We start from the raw sequence: 22952 nt of genomic DNA on the forward strand, positions 1-22952 counted from the left end.
CGACCTCCTGTTGAAACTAGCTCCATGTATAGGTCCTTGCATCTCTTTCCACACATGCCCGTTCTTCACCCAGTTAAAGCAAGTCACTTCTGAACATAAGAAGAGTGCAGAGATCAAATGCATGGCTAGGAGAGAGACTGGGATTTCCCTGAGATTTAAGTACACACATCTGCTTTGTAACCAGATGGAAAACTTAAACCCCAGTGTTTTACAATCTCTTGTTCAGCCCTGAGAAGCATTCACCATGCTTCATGCGATGGCTAAACAGGCGGGCATTGCCAGGCATCTTGTCCAGTTTGAGACCAGAAATCACGGACTGGAAAACCCTCTTCTTTTTGGAAGAAGAACCCAGCCTATAACCCCAGTACGAGATCAGTCCTCTCTTCAGGAAGCCAGATATATTCCAGTGGGTACAGTAGTCTCCTTTATCCTGTGCCCTCACTTCCATTGTTTTCCTTTAGCTTGAGAAGACTGCACTTGTTCCCATGTAGGAGGATGATCAGTAGTGAGCCACTTTTTTTTTTTTTTTCCCTGGAGTTTCAGCTTCATATAAAAACCATTCAAATTTGCAGCAGAAAAGAGCCTGCAGCTTGGCCTTAAAGAAAGTTCATCTGATAGGAGAAAGCGTTGGGGTGGACATAAGAAAAATGGAGTATCATTAAAATAGATTCTAATTTTGTGCAGTATGGAATATTAGAGCAGCACATTCCCCCTTCTTCTTGCCTCCTGCCCCAGGTGTCACTCACAAGGTTAACGCAGCCACGCAGGACAGATGGGGACAAGCTGCTGGCTTCATGGCACCCAAGGAAACTGCGCGATTACGTTGGTCATTCACAGAAACAGAATCATTTAGGTTGGAAAAGCCCTCTAAGGTCATAAAGATCATCATTCAGGGCAAAGAAGGGCTAGTCACTGTGAAACATTGAACTGCTACCCGCTTTTTGATAGCAGATAGTGGGGAATATTGACAAAATCAGCATCAAGATTCTCAGTTTTTTTAACCGGTTTTCTTGTAGCACTTAAGTATCTCTAGGAGACAGAAATGCCTTTACAGATTGTCATGTCACCTTAAATTTTGGTGACTCAAGCATCGTAAATGACTTCACTCAAGTACATAAAAAATAAGAACAGTGGGAACAGTAGAAATAGCTAGTGAATACCTCTGGATATTCAGCACAATTTAGACTCCATGAAATATAGATTTTTTCAGTACAACTTATCCATGGCAATAACATGCTGATATTTACAACAATACACTTGATTATTTCTGAGTATTCCATTAAAAAAGAAAAAAAAAAAAAGAATAAAAACCAAGCAAATCTGAGAGCAGACTGGATGGTGGCTGCTTTTGATGCTTTGGCTGCTCTCCACTACCTTCATTACTCAGCTCAATGGGGTGCAAGATCAAGAAAGTCTGCTTCCACCTCTAGGACAGGGCGGCATAACTCATAAGTGTAGTGTTCCTAGGGAAGCATGTGAATTGGAATCACAAAGCACAAACCCTTCTTCTGTAGAATATTATTATTCATCCAGAAGTCAATATCAAGCCTTTACATTTGGGAAGGAGGAAGTGGAGAACACAGAAGAAGGATGGAAGCACTGATGGTGCGGCAATGAATAACAATTTTGTTTAAAAATTGTGTGAAAACAGCCTGTTTTCATTTATTGTCTTCTTAACACGCACAGTTGGACTTCTCTCATATTTATGCAGCTTTGCCAATATCAACTTATTCCCACTGAAACAGTGCATACCTTTGTTGTACTGTTTCTAATGCGTAATTTACTTGGGTGGAAATAATCCTGTGCATTAAACTGAGTCAGAAAACAAATAAAACCAACATAATGAAAGTAATTTCTTTTATATTTGGTTTCCATGTAGAAGATTCAAACTTGTTTGGGGAAAAAGCAAGAAGACAACGCAGACACCGATGTTTAGAAGCCCTTGAGAGAAAGGTGCAGCAACCTTAGAGAGCTGACTGGCTGAGCTCTCCCCACGCACACCATGGGATGCCTGAAGGAGAGCAGCAGCTTCCATGCCACCTGAATCCTCCACGGATGGGCACAGGAGAAAAATATTGGCTTCCCCAAAACCAAAAACATGGACAAGAAGCTAGTATTCATAGCTGTTTCTTCAGAACCCTACTTCAAAGAACCAGTTCTTTGGAGTGGGAGGTTGTGCCTTTATTCCTCTCTCTTGCTTCAAAATGTTAAGCACTTCTATTAACACATAAGAAAAATATTCAGGTCACTACTGAACAGAAATAATCTTCCATGCAAAAACATCATAACCTAATCATAAAATACCTATCAGACATCCCCAAACTAAACCACTTCCATCCCTGGGATAGAAGGCAGGGAATTTGTTACAGCAGCCCCAGCCCTCCTAACAGCAATAAGAGGGTAAAATTAAACACAGCACCCAATGAAACTAAGTCTGCATAGATCTCACGGAGCAAATATTGTCAAGATATTGACAGTAGCACACCGGGACTCAGGACTTGAATACCACAGGAATCGAGTGCTTTCATAACCTGAGACTTGGGGGTCTTGTGCTCTTTTTCAGCACATCCAGAGCACAGGCGAGGCAGGAGGAGCATTCCCAAGGCCATCACTTGGTTATTCCTGAGGCCTTTGGCATGGCCCTTTCTGTTTCTCTCATTTTTATTTACCTACCCAAAGTACTGCATTTTCATCTTCAGCTCATTATGCTTTAGAAACACATGCATTTCGGTGCCTTTTCTACAAGCAAGAAGACTTATGCATGTTACGCATAGACTAAAGCTGGAATACACAAGAGATCTTGTTCATGCCAAACTGCCCTCCTTGCCACACGAAACACTCTGTAGGCAGCTTTTAGGAAATAAATTGTGTAAAATGGACTGCATCTGACTTGAGCTTGCATTATATAAATAGGTAAATGGTTCCCAGACTGAGTACTTAAGGATCTGCATTGACTCATCAGCATTCATAACTTCTGCCATAACATGAAGGAGATAAAGCACAAACAAGCACGGAAAAGAAGATAAAAGAAGAGTTGTTAAAAGCAAATATTCTTCGTTCATTGTGTTGTTAATTTTCTCTTTAACAGATCACATTCCCAATCCACCCTGAGCAAGGCAATAGTCTCAGTGGTGGTGTATTTTGCAGATCTCTCAGCAGTAGTACACATAAAACCCTACCTATATGGGACACAGCTGCTTGAAATTTCCAGGCAGCCACCAGATTTGTTTTTGTTTGGGAGGATATCCCCTCAATTGATGCACAGATGGAGAAGGCAGTTAACTAGCAACAATAATAATCATCCTCCATGACAGGCTTAGAGCTGAATCTAAGCCTAAGGTGAGGAGCTGTGGGAGTTTTTAAGGCACAGAGTCAGTGCTCTGATCATTAGTGCTAGCACACGATGTAACAAAGGCACAAACTTGCTGTTTTGGCTAGGGATGGGCTCTTCCGTGTAAGCCTTTAAGCCCAGATAGAGCTATTAGACAGAACCATGTATTAACATACCTGGTGCAGAACAGGATACAAACTAAAGAGAGAAACTATTTCAAACAGCTTTTAACCTTGGTGAACAGGTGAATTCTGTAATCACAAAAACTGTCATCTTGGAGGTTACCAGAATGGGGAAGGACAGCCTCTTGCCTCCTCATCTCTCATGTGATTCCAATTTAAACCATACAAAATCTCCTGACAGGTAGGAAGGTGTTTTTTTGTTGTTTGTTTTGTACACAGTCCCACTATCCCAAAGCAAAGCTCATCACACAACTGTTAGATCCATTATCTTATTAATTATCGTTATCATAATACTAGTTATGGGTAGAAGACTGATTAGTTTGGTCCAGGTTTAGATATTGTGCTGATACAGGAATGCTTAGGAAATTTAATTGGCAACCTATGGTGAAGTCTTTTGAGACAGACATTCAACTACTTCTGCTTCCATGCTAGTGTAAAATATGAATAGTGGGTGAAAATTATACCAATGCGCCGGATTAACCTGGAACTCCAGGGAAGATCTGAATTCAAATAGTTAGGTATGCACCAAATTATTGTTTTAAAAACATTACATCAGCTTTCCTCTAGGCACAGAAAACAAGAGCACAAAACTGTTGCCATCCCCCTGTGGATACCTTTTTAGTGCTTGGAGTACTCTAAAATAAAACTCATCTTATACTTTTTATGTATAGCAGCAAATGAGCACACGAAAGGTGTTCCAGTAAAGCCAATCAACCTTGCTATAAATAACTACTGAAGCAGTAATACATACACGTGTGTGTGTGTATACCTACAATGTATTTCAGTGATCTTTTTTTTTTTTTTTAATCCACATACAATCACAACAGTCCCCAAAACACATGTTTTGTGAGGATTTATTATGCCCCACCAGACATTTAGGGGCTGTCCTGCTCACTGTGCCCCGACCGTCCCATTGTGCGTGGGCTTCGGCAGCGGTCACGGCTGCAACCGCAGCAGAAAATCAGCTGAACTTTTATCAGCCTGAGGTTTATGCTCCATGCTGTTTGATTGAAAAATGAAAGTCTGGATTGTTTTATTTTATCCAAATGGTTTCAACAGCCCGTACATTACAATTGTGTGAGGAAAGGACGAGCAAGGTCAGAGGAAAATGAAGTTATAATTCAGTGACAAAATAACAGGCGACACATGAACGTATTGGCAAATCATGCCCAACAATATAACATTAGTCAAACAACAACAAAATGATTGATAGATTTAAGTATTCCTGTCAATGATTAAAATATGTAACTCTTGTACTTATGAACTTTATCATTTTCCCCTTGCAAGGAACAACAGCCATGTAGTAATTGCTGCCTTCTTTAAGTCACCAGCGCAGATTTAATGTGCTCAAAATAAAGCTATCGTTGCTTTCAAGCCATGCAAAATGATTGCAACCCTTTTTGGCACCTATCAATAAAAAATGGGTTTGTGGTGATATTAAAAGATGAAAATCACTTTCTTTTACTCACTGACATCTCCTTTTTGAAGTTAACTTTATGACTAAAAAGAGAACAGCCACCTTTTGTCACTGCTGGAAGATGGATGGATTAAAAGGAGCACATCTCACTGCTGCAAATAGGCTACAGATCTTCATCAGTATAAATCCACAAAGCATTTGACTGTACAGGGGAAACATATTCTGAAACTTTCATTCCACGAAAAGATTATGGGAACTTAAAAGGCAAACAGCTATTGATTCTTTATTACATGAACTGCTAAAGGAAGGAGAAAAAGCAAATATTTAAACCATTCCTTTAAAATCTCTTCCTCAACTTGTGGCTCTTCTTAAATGCTAAGCGCTGTTAGCACTTCTGCGCAGTGTGTCTTTTTTTTTTGCCCTCAAACTTACTGCCTTTTAGTCTGCAAATCAATGAAATCTCATAGAAACTGATTATTTGTTCTGAATATAGCAGCCAAATTGTCAATGTCTTATTATTTTATTTTATATTTTATTCTATAGTACCCTACAGGGTCACTGATCCTGACCCCACGTAATAACCAACTGGTTTTCCCTTACATGCATAATTGGCTCTGGAGTGACTAGGAACAAGTAATAATTATTACACCAGTACCCAGGAGCTCCAGACACATACCAGATTTCATCTGTAAAGCCAGAGTTTTCTTCATGCCAGAAAAAATCCAGTTTCTGACATAGGAGGTATGGAAATGGGAAGCACGAATGACAGCAAACACACCTTTAAGTATGATAGGCAACTGCCTAACGTGCCAAGGACTCCATTTCATATGGTCTAATTAGGCTATTTAGTTTCTATCCAGAACATCAATATATCTCTTCATTTGATTAAAGATACTGAGTGATCATTTTTTTAAAACTGATTTTATTTTTAAAACATTTTGGACAAGAAATATGAAGGGATATCATGAATTCTGATTAATTTCAATACAATTGAAAAAGCTTTATCCTGCCCTGTTTTGGATTATGCATCTCTTTCTCCCTAAAAACACCCATCTTTAGACAACTCTCTGAAGAACACAAAAGGCTATTTTCTGAAAAGAAATCACACTGCAGCTGATGACACACCTCTCTTTAAAAATAACTTGTATGGACTGAGGTAAAAAGAACTAGCAAGTTTCTTTACAACGGCATCACTGCTTATCCCAGGCGCCATCAGATGTTTCCAAAGGTTCCTACCAGTCACACTCATATAGCAGCTGCCCTGGTTCTTTCCTGCCCCCAGAACTGCTCAGGGCAAATGAGGGGAGGACACCTGAGAACGGAAGAGTAATGATGCACCTGGAAGCTGATTCCCTGGCGGAACATCGTGTCGTCCTAGCTCACGAGGTAACTGTGCTTTGCAAGGCACACAAAAGAGAAGAGGAGCCGTGATAATATCACAGGGACAAGGCAACACTGATCCACATGCAGGAGCCTTCAAATTCTTAGAATACTTCATGCTTTGTAAGATCTTAATTTCTGGTCGTTATTTTAAATTTTTATCACCATGAATAAAAGCAATTTTTTCCACAATTCTGGAGTCCAATTATAAAACTTAACGTTTGTCCCTGCTTTAAAGTTAATACCTCTGTGTGCAGCATGGATTTATTTGAGGTTTCTGCAACTCTCTTATTAAATGTATCAGCATGGGAAACAAACAAAACCACTGAAATCTATATTCTTCATATTTAAAAGGGCAGATCTACTGTAATGTTTTATTAAAAAAACTAATATAAAATCGTTTTAAAAACTCACCTTTGACCTTTTAATAAACATTTTAGTCTTCTGTACACAGCAAAATTTAAAACCATTTAGATTCTAGTTTTGATCAAAAACTCCCAAATTTTTTAGATAATGTCCATTAGGGGAAAACAAAATCACTAATGATCTTACAGTTTTCATGCACATATGAAACATTTTTTCCCCAAAATGTCATTTTTAACATTCAGATGCAAGTCCCTTCCTTCGCAATGGTACAAATGAAAAAAGTCTTACTGGTAATGCTCAGGAAAACCAGGGATTGTGCTAAAATTCCCTATCTCGGTCTTGCTTGCTGGTAGCTCACCTGGGAAGAGTCTAAGCAAAACAGGGTAAGTGCTCAGGCTGTGCCTCAGACTGACAGCTAAATCCCAGCCAGCAGCCCCACCAGGATCTACATGCACTAAGTCCATAAAGGATCAGATCTTCAGAAGCACATACAGAAGCACCACAGAAGAATCAATACAATCCTAATTATCAAGCTACTACTAATTCTCACGTTTTTCTGCTTACAGTTCCCAAAATATTGGGGTTACGGAACTGCAAACCTTAGTTATGGTCAGGCTTTCAGGTATGACCGGACTTCTCAGATGGAGAGGCAATGATTAGGAGCTTGCTAAAAGGAAAACTACATTTTCTACAGCATATGTCAGTTTAGAATAGAAAACTGTGTTACACCAAAGGCATGAAATACGTTTCCCAGTACATGTTTAGCTCTACGATCAACATTTCCAAGCTACTTGCCAGCAGAATTCACAGTGCTGAGCATCAGCATTGTTAGCTCCTTGGAAATCCCTTTAGAAATCCTTGACACATTTTCCATAGCCCAAATAGACTTCTCATCTACATTAATAATGCTTTCACAAGGGGAAGCAAGTTCCTGAGCAGAAATTCAGACCAAACACGTGTTACAGCAAACAAAGATCACAGCACAGTGACTTCTCTGGGTGTAATCAGCCTGGGATAGCTGAGTAAAGAGATGAGTAAAGTCCATCCCTCCATTAGGCAAACACCACTACCAAGGATGAGAGCTGGTAAGGGGAAGTTTTTAGGTCTGTGCCTGTTACCCATCTTTTCACCTGTTCAGGAATAGGACAGGACTAGGAGGAAGCTCCATGCAGTATGTGTGCAAGCTGGGGGAGAAGTAGCATGGTTAAAAGCTGCTCGTTTTCCTGTTTAGATCTCTCACAGTGGTAATCCAGCCAGACCCCAAAATGAGTCCCATAGGATGCAGTAATGGCCATCAAAAAGCAGTGGAATCTGTGGCAATGAACTAGAAAAGTCAGACAAATTCTGGAAGACACAAAGATTTACTAAACCACTGTAGCTTTTCCATGTTTCCTACCCCCAGAAAATGCCCACAACATGAACCAATACTAAATCTCACTACGAGTAAGTTTCCTACTAACAACTCTTTTGGAAGGCAGCTGCGTTTCTGTGGAAGTCTAGAACTCCACAATCGCACTCCTTCTTGGGACCCTACATGCACAGCTGTGCCTTCATTAGGGGAAAAAGAAATATGTGGGAAGCACTTTCACAGCTGAAGCTAGAAGCAATGGCCTGCAGATGTATCCGCTAACAAGAACAGTATTTCATTCATATTACTTTTTACTTCAGGAGATGATTGTAACTCAAACGAACATGAGCCAACAGCAATTTCTACTTTCATTTACAGTCCATATACAGAAAAAAAGTTTCCTGGGTCCTTTGCTGAACACTGCTAACAGCTTTATTAAGACCAACAGACTGAATTTCCTTATGCAGCTCCTGTAGGGTAAATGCTTTGAAAGTGCTACAGTTCCTTTTCTAAGTATGCTGGGATGGGCATGGAAGTTGGTAGAACTGGGGTCCAAATCATGTGAATTTACATTAGACCCAGCTTCTCTCGCCTGCTGCATGCTGGAAAGTTGTATATGTATCATGCACGTCCTTAATAATGCACCTTATTTATTAGTTATGCGGCCAGGGATCCTTCAGACCGCAGCAATCCTGGGAAAGGATGAGGCATTTTTCCCATGGCTCCTCCCAGCTGTAGAAGCCTTGGTCATCAGGAGAGAAAAATCTGCACTGGCAGAATTATTTTTTATTAAATGTAACGTGTGGATGTTTTTAAGGTTTGCACATTTTAAGATTGCAAATTTCTGAATTTAGCAGAAAATATTTGCTTTTTCTTACGTCCTGCAAATTAACAGTTTCAGCACTGGAATGATCCATCCCTTTACACCTATTTCAACACAGTGTCAAGAAACCTGACATGTGCTGATGGACTTCAAAACCATAGGGCTGTTTTCAAATAGCAGAAAGACTGATTTTCTTTTCAGATCACATAAGGGCATTTTTTGTCTTTCATCTAGTTCTCCTTTGTAAACCTACATAAGACACATCTAATAGAAACCAGTAACCTTTTCAGTAAGAGAGGAAGCATCTATGATCCCCATTTTACTTCATCTTAACTGTAATCCACAACATGTCACTAAAAAGTATGATGCTATACAAAGCATTTTTCCATTAAGCTCAAGAGGGGGAAATTACTGTTTGAAGATGACTGTGTTTTATCCTCTCCTCTAACCAGATGTTATGACCAATGCAAGATTTGGTTTGGATTTGTGTTTCCTTCCCTTTTCTGAAAACCAAACCATCCAACTCCCACGTTAAGTAAAACCTTGTTTTCAGGAAGAGCTAGTAGAGCACTTTCCATTCTTATGCATCGTAGGTCATTCAGATTTACCAGGAAGCACAAGGACAGGCCCCACACTGTGACCACTTAAATTTGTGAGTAATTATCTGATTATTATTTAATATAAAATATTTGTGTCGATTCGTGGCAGAAAGCTGAATAGTTACACTTCACATAAGTATTTCTAATTAAATGTCCTTAAATGCGAGTACTCAGGATGTCAGAACGGTTTTGTTTTTATGCAACTGTACACATTTGTGCAACAATTTGCAGCACAGAACTTACTCCTATCCTGTTTTATCCTCCTGATGCTGCCGCATGCCATTACTTTGTGATTTTCAAACTACATTCATGGCTTTCTTGTGGAAATCAACTCTTATAACTAAAAACTACCTGCGCGTAAATGTTTCATGCCATTCTTGTATCGCTTCATTGTCTTTCAACAAAGTAAAAAAGCTCAAATTTGCTAAAAGACAACTAAATGTTTTGATAGTTCAGAATTGTGAGCTATTCTCTTTTTAATCTGTTAGTCTATGTCACTTTTGATGATAATGCCTTGATCCCAGATGGAACTGTTCTGCTATAAATATTTTAAAATAGAACATAAAATGTGACTGCACATTTTACTTTGTTTAGCAAATAAATCAAGATCTGAATGCTCGTTAAGTGATGTTTGTTTTTAATAAATTGAAAGAGTCAATAACAGAAAAAATGCAACTAAAAAATAATGATGAAAGTGATGACACAACCAGTCAGGAACATGAATTCTTATCCTACAACTACATCATTTCTCCAGCAGTTTTTGGAATGGTTGCTGAAATTGCCTTAGAACAATACTGAGGCAGCATGCCATGGAGGTACCTTATCACCAGGTTTAAAACTAATAGACCAGTTGAGATTATTCTTTCCAGTACAGAAGCTTTACCTTAAAAGCAGGGAGAAAAAATCTCTGCAAGGAATAGTTTCTAAATAGGCAGGGTGTGTTCCAGAGTCCCAGAAGAGGGGACAGAGCTGCCAACAACTCCTGTCCTTCAGCAGAGAACACTTCTTTTTGTATACATCCCCTCTGACACAAGAACATAGGTCACAGCTCCGGGTTCCCTACCCAGAATATCCTCTGGGGGTCAGCAGGGACTCCTATCACCAATATGTTTACCCTGCAGGTGTACATAACTGATACAAGGAGCTGCCTTTCCTACGTGTAGCTGGATTCGCTTCTGCTGAATTCTAGAAGATGCACATCATTAAAAAAGAGAAAAAGTCAATTAAACTAGTGGCAGGTCCTACATCTGACGCATAATTTTGAAAGAGGCAAGACCATTAGGCAATAAAAAGTACTGTAGACAGCAACAAATTGTGCTGAATTGCCTGCTGGTAATTAAAAAGTGCATTTGTTTAAAAGGCCATATATAGTTCTTAATGAGCTAGGACTCTGACCTTCAATAGCATGGCGAAGAGATATGTTTGGGGCTTAAATCACTCTAAATGAGTCTTTTATTTTAAAACACAGACATTGCCTCTCTGCCTGATCTGGCTTTGGGAACATGACATCAGCTCTTATAGAACCTCATCTAAGCATGGAAACCAAGCTCTATCCCAAAGGGTCAGAAGAGTGTCACTGTGCATCTCATAAACCTATTTTTGGAATCGTAATATGCTCTGCTGCTAACTCCTCCTCTTTTATACTCTTAGCGGCCTTCACTTCCTTTGAGAAAATGTGAAGGCTGACAACGGTCCATTGTTCCTTTAGTCCATCCCAAGCATAAGACAATTAATTTTCCAAGTAGAGTTTTTAACACTTTACTGCATTTTAATGAATGTTTAAGAATGAATGTTTAAGGATGAACTACAAATTCTTTTAGAAAGATGTTAAATGTAGTTTTAGGAAGCTTCATTTCATAGAGTACCTTGCTACAGCACAATATCCCGGAGCTAAAAAGTTCACAGAGCAGCCAACACAAATACAACATCCTTACCCAACACTTCAGATGCACGCCAGAAAACATTACTGTTCTGCACAGAGTGGGAAAAGGTCACATTCTGAACTTCAAACACAGCTCATCCTTCTCCAGATCTAGCATTTTCATAGGGTTTCTTTAAAACTAATCATCCTTTTGCATAACTAAATAGAATATAAATGTTTCAAAAAATTAATCACAGACTTTTTTTTTGGTTTTGATAGGACCGGTCCAAGGGCCCAAAACCAAAGGGTTATTGCCATTAACTCTAGCAGGCTTCAGGTCTGATCTTAACTAAAAATTTTTGCTTGTTGCACACTGCTTAATTTTTGTAACAAGTGTCTTCAAAACTAAAAAAGAAGTTAAAGAACTTAAGAGCCTTGGGAGCACATTACCTTCACAGAGTATAGGAAATAAGATCTGCATTCTCTTTGCATATGCGGGGTTAAAATAATATTAAGAGGAATATGTCTCTTCTGCAGTACACCAACAGCATAGATTATGTGTGATTCAAATGCAATTGATTTCTATTACATTTATTTAGTGAATACTACTGAAGCAAGGATGAGTACCATTTTACATAATCTGTGATATTTACGACCTTCAGTTTCAGGTGAATTTTGTCTCTTTCTCTCCAAATTTCAGGGAATGGAAGTTTGCAGTATCTAGTATGGAAGTATGTAGTTCCTTCAACTCAAAATCAGAAAGAACATGATGACAAATCATAAGTTTCAACCATTTAAAACATATGTTGTTTACCATCTTCCATACTGGTAAGACAAGTGTTGTGTGGAGCAACTGTGGTAAAATCTGTTCTAAAGGACCAGTATCAACAATCAGAGACACAAAAGAGAAAGTATTCTCACTTTATGGAGTCTCCTGGCATGCTCTTGTTTTCTTATTTTAGTCAGTGCAGTGGAAACACCTTCCTTCTCTTTGACACGCATATGTCCAAACAGCGGGCACTGACTTGAAATAGGTCTCCTTTATTAGCCCTCATGTAAAAGGACTGTACTGAACCTTGTATTTCTGATCTACGCATTTTCCCAGATTTCATTCTTACTTGATTGCTTCCAGTGATTCTTCTTACTTGCCATTTACTGTCTGTACTTTCCTGTGGTATCACTTCTCCTTTTTGTTTCTACCACAATTTTTACCTCTTTCTATTGCATCTCACAATATTTTAATCTGTGCTTTCCACAGATAACTCAAACTATAGGTCTTACTCCTGTGAGTTAAAGACTGCTATGCTTTCTTGACTCAGCTTTTATGTGGAGAAAAGACCACTGAAATCTTCCAGAGAGGATAAAATGAATTCAGGAAATCAGCTTTTTATGCTATGCGTATGTTCTTGCTTCTGAGTGGAAGACCAAGAGTTATTTCTCAAAGTGTCAAAGAAAACTTCTTCACACCACTGAATGTTATCAATCTCACTTAAGATTGCTGGTGACATCTTGACTTGTTTATCATAGTCTAAGAAATGATAGCAACTTTTAACTTTTAAACTATATTGCAGGATTTGAAAATGACTTAGACTTTCTGAATATACAGTTTCCTGAGCTTAAAACTGCAAAATGCAAGAAGCAGGATATGGTATGAAATTAAAGTCCTTGTCTAGAAGAAAAATGCATGAGGTTTTTCTTTTTCTCCCCCCCCCCCCCCCCCCCCCTTTTTATTTTCTTCTCACCTATAAATTGTATCATGAGAAAAGACAGAATAGCCTAAAGAAGTCTTCCGGACATATTCCCTACTGAACACTTTACAGGAATGATTAAAAACTAGGCAAAGGAAAAGCCTACCTTCATCAAGTTTTCTGATTTTATTAGTAAATAACTGGCTTGAAAAGATACAAACCTGGCAATCCCGTTTTCCTTTATGTAATAGGCTACAGATTACAGAAGAGGAAGGCCTCTGTAAATACCAGACAATGTTTTCTAGCTACTGAAAAAACAGGAAATATGTAAAACAGAAATATGTAGAGGCATACATGTGCCAGGTGGGACTATACCTACACCAACACCCAGGATCGACCCATTTTGGTTAATAACACACTAATAATGGTTGAGACAGGAGCTACTTACAGACCAGAACCAACTCTTTGGCATGGAAATTAAAATGAACACTTCTAGAGGTTCAAGTATTTGATGTAATGAATGTTTAACTGTTTATTCCAGAGAAGAGAGCCATAAGGAGGAAAAGTATCCCTCACGCAGAACATCTTGTAGTTTGCTCATTTGTTTATTCACCTTGGGAAGATAAGGAGCTGGGAAGTCAAATCCCTGCAGGCAGGAAATGAAAGAACTCGAAACCGAGTCTCATAATTTAGCTTGGCTGAGGACTCCTGGGGCAGAAAACTGACAACTACTTTTCTGACAAATTATGTGATGCCAGCCCTTGAATTTGCTCTTTTCTTTCTTCTTTTCCATCTTCCATTTGATACTATTCTGTAAATTTAGGCTGAATTTATGAATAGCTTCAGGGGGACCAAAACCATGTTTTTCGGCAAATGTACCTTTCACTTAATTTTCTTTCTCACTTCAAACATCAGGTTGCTCAATTACTTCAAAATTCTGTTGATATGAGCAATGAATACACAAATAATGTAACTGGAATATGAGTCCATGGAAATTTAATAGCGATGCCTTTTATTGATGGATGGGTGCCTCAGATCAATTTTTCCTCATCAGATATAATTTTATTATTAGTTAATGTAAGAAATATTAATTGAATTCTTACCCTGCAGGTCTAAATTTAAAAGTTTCCGTACACTATGAAAAAGAAAAATGCTCTAACAGAAACTGGAGAAAGTAGTGCTTTCTGAAAGATTCAGTAAGTCTGACCTATACCCTCCCTTCCCTCCTAGTACTAGTGAAATCAGAATTTTTGCTAAGCAGCAACTACAATTCCTGCTTGTGGGATATGTTCATGAGTGGTTTTTTGTTTGTTTGTTTTTGCAATGTGTATATGTCTGACCTCCTGATGAAAAGATTGTGCCTACAGTATTTATTGCCATAAAAACACTTTGAAATTAATTTGTAGAAAAAGCATCTTCCATGTTTCATGTAAGATAATTTCTTAAAGAATGTTATTAGCTGTAACATAAGGGGAAAAATAATCAGGTAACTAGACACACTAATCAACAGAAAGATAATAAAAATTCTTGACTAAAACTGAAAATGGGATGCTTATAGAGAGAGTTTGTATGTTTGTTTTCATAGAGAGAGTTTGTATGTTTGTTTTCTTTTCTCAGTAGAGGGCATCCTTAAAACAGTAACAGCAGGCAACAACAACAGCAGGCAACAATAAATACCATTTAACCTAAATCCCTGGAAAGTAGAACAAAGCTTTCTCTGATCATTCCATCGCATCCCCCTACAACACTGACTGTAGCTGTTTTCACCAAGTTTGTGCCAGCTAACTGGCCCACTTAACTATCATGATCTAATTTAAAATATGAGAAATTAACGTGTCTACAGCACTGTGCTCATTTTATTAGGCAATCAAGTCACAGAAAAACTAAAATATTGGAGTTGCAATCTTTAATGCCCTGTCTCATACGGAAGAAAGACCTCCATGGTTCAAACATTCAGAACTGCATTTCCTACTGTAAAAACAGTTTCCAAGACCCTGAAGAAAGTGTATTCATTTTAAACACTTCTGCTCATTAGGAAAACTAATCAGTAGTTGTATTCAGGCAGACGAACATTTGATTTTGCTAATAAGTAACTTTATCTAACTTTTTCTCTCAAGAAAACAAACACTACAACTTGAAATGGAAATAGACAAAACATGTTACTCTTTCAATAAACAGGATCACCACAACACTCTACACAGACTATATTCTACATTATTTAATGATCTACTAGCATATATTATTATCATATATGGTGAAACATTTAAATTCTACGCTTAATTTACTATACAAACAACGCTGATATCTTAACAACAGTGTTCACATTATCTGGCCTGAAAAAATCTCTTTAGCAACAGCCCATAAAAGGTGGGATGAAAACACATCACTCAAACATCTTCCACTGCTCTATCCCCCTGCCAGCCACCTTTAATTTGCTTCGCTGCAATAGGATTTTGTGATAGAAAGTTATTAAATCACCAAGCCCATGACTTCTTTCTCTTGACAGCAGAACAGACTAAATGACCTTGGCTAATTTCAATGAGCCACATCATATTGTATTAAGGCAAAAAGATGAGAAAGACAGTAATATACAAAGAACTGGTATTTGGATGGTAAAATGAGAAGGAGATAAAAAAAAAAAAAAAGGGCAAGACATGCTTTTGCTGAGACAAATGCTCTTATTTACTAGCAGCTCTGATCCAAAGCAAAAATACTTATCATCATCTTATGTCTACGCTTTTTTTTTCTCTTTTCTGTCTTATAACCAGTGAAAATGTGAAAATTTTAATACCAAATGCAGAGTGGTTGCAGAGGAAATAATTTTGAATGTTACCTGATGGTTTCAGCAGCCCCTCTGGTACATCAGAAGCAATGTGAGATTTCCTGAGGGTACAAGGATTCAGTAACCTGATCTGACACTTTGTACAGCACAGTCTTAGAGGGTGATGAGTGATTTCAAACTTGTCAGAATAAACCAAATGAGTTTACAGAGATTTCTTTTGCTGGCATGCATAGGAAAAGACTCATGAGAAAAAGGTGGGAACATTTACAATTCTAGACTAATTTAGATTTTCTTTGTTCCTTTGAAACACGACTTCATGAGAAAGGAAAAGCAGAGAAAGAAAAAAAAGAAAAGAAAAAAGGAAGATTAGGATATAAATGTAGCTCCATAACTTCATACTTTTACAATTTCTCATTCTTGAAAGGCCTGAAGATTCCATAAAGTTCTGAAATTTCTATTTTTGCCTCTGGTAAACACTATGTTAAACTTCCTAGTGTTCCAGCTGTAGAAGTGCCAGAGTGAATACATGATTCAGTAATAGCTGCATTAATCTTCATCTTGTAACAATTCATTCAAAAAGCTTAAACAGAAAAATAATGCTCTGATTATAGGCTGCTGCAAACATAACAATTATTTGGCTAAATCTTCTGTATGTGTGTTTTGCAGGTTTTTTTTAATACTAAATGATCCAGAGCTTACTTTTGTATATTTTATTGACTAGAGATTAAAGCTCAGATCACAATTAACAAAGATTCAAGTAATCCGAAGAGTTAGCAGAATTCTATCAGATCTCAGTTAAGTTCAGTTTAACTTAGTTTTAATTAAAAAAGAAAGTATCTCAAGTAACCTCTGTGATCTCTCCTAGATTTTCTTAATCTTAATTAGCCCATTAAAACATGTCGGGTTACATCTAGGTAATATATCAAAAACATTTTCAAGTTATTTTCATAAGACAGTCTTCCAAATGTAATGCAGATGCTCCTGTGCGCGTAGGCTCGTCTTGTCAGTGGTGTTAGGTAGGCAGACAGGTAGACATGCAGGCAATTACCTTATGAGTGACTCTCAAAATAGCAAGGGCTTTAATGGATGCTGCAGTCTTGCTATTATGATTAATTTCAATATGAGATGGTATAAGCAATCTGAATAATCAGTATTTCAGATGGGAAAGATACAGTCACATTTTTCCATCAACTCTGACTTCAGAGGGGAGCTGCTGTGACTCAGAGCCCGGACAAGCAATTCAAGTGCAGGTCACGAGCTCCCCTGAGCCCGGGCCAGCAGCTGTGGCACTTCACAGAGATGGGATACCGGCCAGATACTACTGACAGCTAATCAGCAGCAGTATTTGGAATGAAAGTGCCCTCAAAAACCTTCTCACTCTGGGCACTTCAGGCGTTTAGCGTGAGCAGAGACCTCCAGTGAGTCCCAGCAGCATTCCTGCTTTCCCCTCCCCAAAGCTGGCTTGTTTATCCTCCAACCGAAGAATTACAGAGCACAATGCATGGCGAGGGTGTGACAGAAGACCATTTAATGTGACCACTATGTACTTTACTTGCTAATGTGTCCACTGGACAACTGTACACATAGAAGCTGTTATTTTGTCTTGTCAGCCATACCAGATAAACTTGCAGTATTCCTGTGACACAATACAACACTGCCCGCAGAAATGCAATGGATACTGCAGTGTAATGCATAACAAACTTCATCTTTTAAGTTTAGAGCAGCAGACTGGGTTCTTACCTGAGCGTCTGTTATTTCTGTCAGTTTTGCTTCTCAGTAATTGTTCCCAAAATATTCTATTTTATGATAAATTGGCACAGAGCCAAAGATTTGTAGAACATTTGTGCTAGCAATTTATTTTTTTCAGTATTCTTCTAGTATTTTCTGGCTGAAATATCCATAATTTTAGCATAATAATTCCTGCAGCTATTAATAATAATGTATTTCTTAAGCTAGTTAAGTGAAAAAGGTCATTTCTACATTCTGTAGAAGTTCTTGTTTTCTACAGCTCTAAATCAGAAACAGACTGGAAAGTACTTTTGGCATATTGAATTCAATTTTTTGCCAAATATATAAAAAGTACAGATTTATAGAACTGTACAGACCACCTCTGCAGCCCTATTAAAAACCCTTCCTAAGATTCATAGGAATGTGACTGTAATTCTCTGGAAATTATCTTAAGAATATATCTAATCCTTTACCTACTCAAAGCTAAGTTACTCCATCTAATCCTTGATGGACATTTGTCTAAGTTGTTCCTAAAACCTTTTGGGGAAAAAATGAGGCATTTTCTCCTTCAAAATACCACAAAATCAGTGGCTGGAGCAAGCTGAAGCGACATGGTACCTGCCCTAATGGACCACAGGCAGGCTGCGGCCTAGGCCCGTGCCAGCAATGCCCTCGGTGAGCTCACTGAGCATGGTGCTCTGGCACGAACCATGGGAAGAAAAGACTCAGAGCTATAACCGTTCAGCCTGCAGTAATTCGGTGACTCCCCTGTGGCACAAGGTGTTTTAATTAAAGCTGAGCTTTAAAAGTGGCTGAAAACGCAACAGAAATAAAGATGTGGCTCTCGAAAGAAACATGAAGAATGGTGCTACCAAAAAAAAAAAAAAAAAGCTAAATTGACAAGAAAAAGCTCTGAACCAGTCCTCTGCCAGAACAGCTCTAGTCTGGGTCTAGTTCTGGCATCAGTACATTTACTTGAGTCTTATCACGCCTCCAAACAGCTGATGGGCACTGACCCTGACCTGGCTAGTCACACCAAGGTGAAATTATCTGGGGAACCTCAGGACACCAAACAGCCCCAGCCTACAGTTTAAATGAGGAGCAAGTATATACTTTGAGCTCTTGCTTACATTTTCAGCATCTGTAAAGCATTCTTCAATTAGTCAAAAAATAGCTAAGAAATCAAAATAACTAAATACAGATGCTTTATCTCTAATACACACAGTGAGTTTCAGTTCCAGTGAACTAAGCACCCCTTCTCCTCTGAAGGACATTGGAACACATAATGTGAAACAACCATACATAATAAAACATTTTTTATTTCATATTGCCACAACCCCTCCTGAATTTATGCATTACATTCACCAGCAAAAAATGCATACGTGCTTGAACTAAAAGATGATGAGAAAGGAAAGTCATTGTATTTACTACTATTCCCTTGAAATTCCACATACATTACCATTTCACACTGCAGATATGATCATATTTTTACTAGCCCAGGGAAAGGTGCAGGCCTGAATATCTCTCTCAAAGATCATAATATAATGAATTAACATAAGAATGTTAAATTTAGAGAAAGAAATGAGAATAGTTCCAGTTACTGAATGCTTGTGCTCCATTAGTTCTTGAGCATTACTGGAAGCCTTCACCCTTGCGGAGCTGTGACCTGATCACTGAGATGTCCCTGACACGGTCACTTGCCCCATAACTTACCTACACAGAGCGATCAGCAGATCATTGCAGCATAGGTCTGTGACCAACTGAGTTGTGTGCAGCTCAATATTTAGAACTGATATTACCCCCCTGATCAGTCAAATATATCATATGAATAATCTTAATTAAGGAGTAACATAATTTGAATGCCACTAATACAAGGAAAAAGGTAACAATTCAGCCAGGTTTCCGGAGCAACTTTGCAGGTTTTGGCCAAAGAGATGAACTAAACATATCACTTGTATACTCAGTCCTTAAAAAATACAGCAACAGAATGGCTCAGCAGTCCCCCCATTCATTGTTTTGATACATATATATGTATAAAATAGTTAATACTATATTACATTCATACCAAACATATCATATTGACACATTAGCGGCAGCTGTTAGCAAACTACACGACCACAATGTAATAGGATTGTTTTCTTATTCTTTGGCTTTGTTGGTAGAAATGTGTCCACTAATATTTTCAAGAACAACCTCTAATAAGCAGGTCAAAATACATAATGGCTACAAAATATTAATGAGCTGTTAACCACTTCTGACATGAGTTACTGGGCGACAACTTTCTTCATAAGAATATATTTAAAACGACTTCATTCTATATGTGTTCTGTGACCAAATGTTTACTTTTAGTATGTTTAAGTAAATGTTATGGTAATTTATTAGAGTAGGCATTAATTGTACCACTGGGAAGTTTTCATATTCATATATGATAATAAAGAAAGGAGTGGGAATCAATAACCTTGCAAGACTGATTTAAGCATAAATTGAAAGGGCGTGCACAAAGGCAAGTGATTTTATGTCATGTTACGTATGAAAACCAAATGTATTTAATTTACACTAACATAAGATTTTAATTTTGGTCAATTTCTTTTTCCAATTCCACTGTTCTCCTAATTTAAAGAATTAAAACATAATAATTATTCAGCTTTGGCAGTTTTTAATCCTTTGTCATTCAATCCAGATTTACAGAAATACATGAATCATTGAGAAATACACATTTAAATTGTGAATTGTGGTTAATGGGTGAATACTGTTCTTTTTTTTTTTAAAAAAAAAAAAAAAAAAGAAAATCAGAAAGCCTCAGTAGGGACCAAGTATTGCTTTGGCCAATTTAAATTTTTTTTTGGATCCTGGGACCAGTGCTAAAATGAATATGCTGACACAAATTTTGATTTTCTACAATGCTTGTTGAACAAGCACTACAAAAGTAGAGCCTTCAAGAAAAGAAATGATTCCCATCACTGTGAATAAGAATTGTCATATATTGTATGACAGCCTCTGTCCTCACCTGGTTACATAAAAATAACTATTTGTAGTTTTGTGAAGTCAGCAGTATTGCACTGATTAATTCCAGGTGGCATTTTTTGTTTCTTATTTAATTTTTTTATATGGCTTATTTTTGGTGCGGGCTTGGATTTTACTATGACAGTTCTGGAAATCTGTCCAAATGAACCTTTAAATTCTAATTTAACTTTCTGAGCTGTACCACTAATTGTACCTTTTCCTGTATATTGTCACATTGGATTCTAGCTGAAGTCCTAGAACCTGTTCCTGAGTTTCTGTTCTTGAACATAAGTTCTGTTAAGGACCATCAGCAATTATTTGCCTTGCAGTGAAGTCTACTGATTGAAAATAGTTGACATGTTAATGATTGATGGTATCCTAGATTTGAGCTTAAAATGACAGCCCCATAACTGTCCCCAAGGCAAAGCTTAATAAAACTTCTGAGTATTACAGTTGAAGTGTTAAAAAAATTGACCTACTCCAATTTCTATTTAGGATTTCTCATTGCCAGAATTAGGTAAGTACACTCCTATACATTTGATAATTTAAATAAAATCGTCCCCATAAGCAAGCTCTAAATGCAAAATAATGCTCATGGCAAATCTAATGTCTTTTTCAGCATTGTTTTCATATTTTATTTTGTTTAAATGAATCATAAGAAAAAAGAAATTCTGGCAAACATTATGCTGCCCAACTTCTGTTTCCTAATAAAGGGTTTCCACATCATTCTCTTGGAATAACCAGTTCCATCATACGATCTTAATAAAAGTCTGAAACCCTGCATGTACTTTTTATTCTCATTTGCTTCATAAAAATAAATTAATTAATTAAATTAAAAAGTACTTGAAACGTACATTAAAATTAATTTTTGTTTTATATGTATATATATTCCCAAGAAGAAAGTTCTAGTTCTCTTTGAACTCAAGAAAATATACAGTAAAAGACTTCAGGTTAAAACATTTTTTCCTCAGGAAATCTACTCACCCCGACAATGTACTCCTTCATCATACCCATCTGAACAGTCGTAAACACCGTTGCAGAGCTGGGACAAGTGAATGCATTTGTTTGTGCCAATGCAGGAAATATAATTCAGGGTGCACTTGAAATCCACTTCTTCAGGACCTAAAAAAAGACACAGAACATTTCTTACATATACTTTTACACTTCTGTATCTACAACAAGGCAAAAAAAAATGTTCTATATTGCATACTATTCCCATTTTGAATCTCAGGGCAACACTCCACATATCAGTCCATTCTGATGACTTTTAGCACATTATCATTGCTGTAATTAGGAAAATTAAAATCATCAGGTAATGATTAGTGCAATTAAAAGGAAATCAAGGGGTCAAAGAAGATTACTTCCCAAAATACAGGTGATAAAATACTGCATTTTTTTTTCTTCAAGTTAAACTTTTCAGAAGCTAAAATTAAATTTTACAAACACTAAAATGTATCATAGATTTGCAACTGCCTTGTGAATCCCGGTGTAGGAAATTCTACGGTCATAAGAATAATAGGTACTTATATTAATATCCACTGTTTTGCTATATGGATAATCTTAGCTATTTATGGAAATACATATGAATGCTACACGTTAATGGCTGCATTACGTCACAGAAACTGTCCCTCCATCCCAGGAGTCTGGAGCCATGCAGTACAAGATGGCAGGGGAGGATAAGGATGCTGTGATAGTTCCCTTCGGGGTGCAATCCCCATGCAATCACTCTGCATCCCCTTATCTCTGAAGTGTTAAGGAGAGGGATTTTCAAGGCTCTCTGTTGTTTATCACTTTGTGAGGGTTCTGAATGATTAAAAACCAACAAACATTATAATTTCACATGAGACGGACTTTGAGATTTTTAACACATTACAGAGCACATGTAGTTCTGAAGGGTTTAGCTCGTTTAGAGGATGAATCGTACACGACTTAAGCGCAGTAACTGAGCTACACAGAGACACGCAGAGGTGTGGAAGTTTTCAGGAAACAACTTGCAGCACCTTGACTGCTTGTGTTGGAGCCTTGGGTCTGCGCTAAACTGACAGCTTTTAACAGTCCTCCAGGGAAATATCACCTAGGATGCACCATGCTCAGGTGCAATAAGCTTTCACCTTCTCTAAGGCACTAACTGCAAGACGAAGGACAGAGAACACACAGAAGTTGAGAGCTCTGGGAAAATCTCAGCTTTGGCAGATTTTGCCTCTTGGAGTCAGCTGGCCAAAGTGAAGCTGAGCTCCAGAGGGCATTTAGGATTTTTAAACAAGTACAGAAAGCTCTTAGCATGGCCCACGAAATAAAATCCTTACTTTAAACAAGTGTCCCGATTAGAAGACTGAAGCACAACCTTTCACTGCTACCCTGCACACGAGCAGGCTGCCCAACATTTGGAGCAGGTGCACCCAGCACCCTTCCTGGGGTTCCCGGTGTCCCTCCTGCCTGGCTCT

At 37.9% G+C, this 22952-nt stretch overlaps 1 protein-coding gene across 7 annotated transcripts in view; it reads right to left on the bottom strand.

The window, feature by feature from the left end:
* LRP1B (LDL receptor related protein 1B) overlaps nucleotides 1–22952 on the bottom strand; it is a 684970-nt gene that overhangs the window by 389338 nt on the left and 272680 nt on the right. For all 7 annotated transcript variants that reach the window (XM_040561328.1, XM_040561327.1, XM_040561326.1 and 4 more), the window contains one exon: nucleotides 21493–21630. In XM_040561328.1, coding sequence (XP_040417262.1) covers nucleotides 21493–21630 — 138 coding nt within the window. The remainder of the gene's footprint in view (nucleotides 1–21492; nucleotides 21631–22952) is intronic.

The sequence above is a fragment of the Cygnus olor genome, chromosome 6 (genome assembly GCF_009769625.2).
Source record: "Cygnus olor isolate bCygOlo1 chromosome 6, bCygOlo1.pri.v2, whole genome shotgun sequence".
NCBI classification, from domain to species: Eukaryota; Metazoa; Chordata; class Aves; order Anseriformes; family Anatidae; genus Cygnus; species Cygnus olor.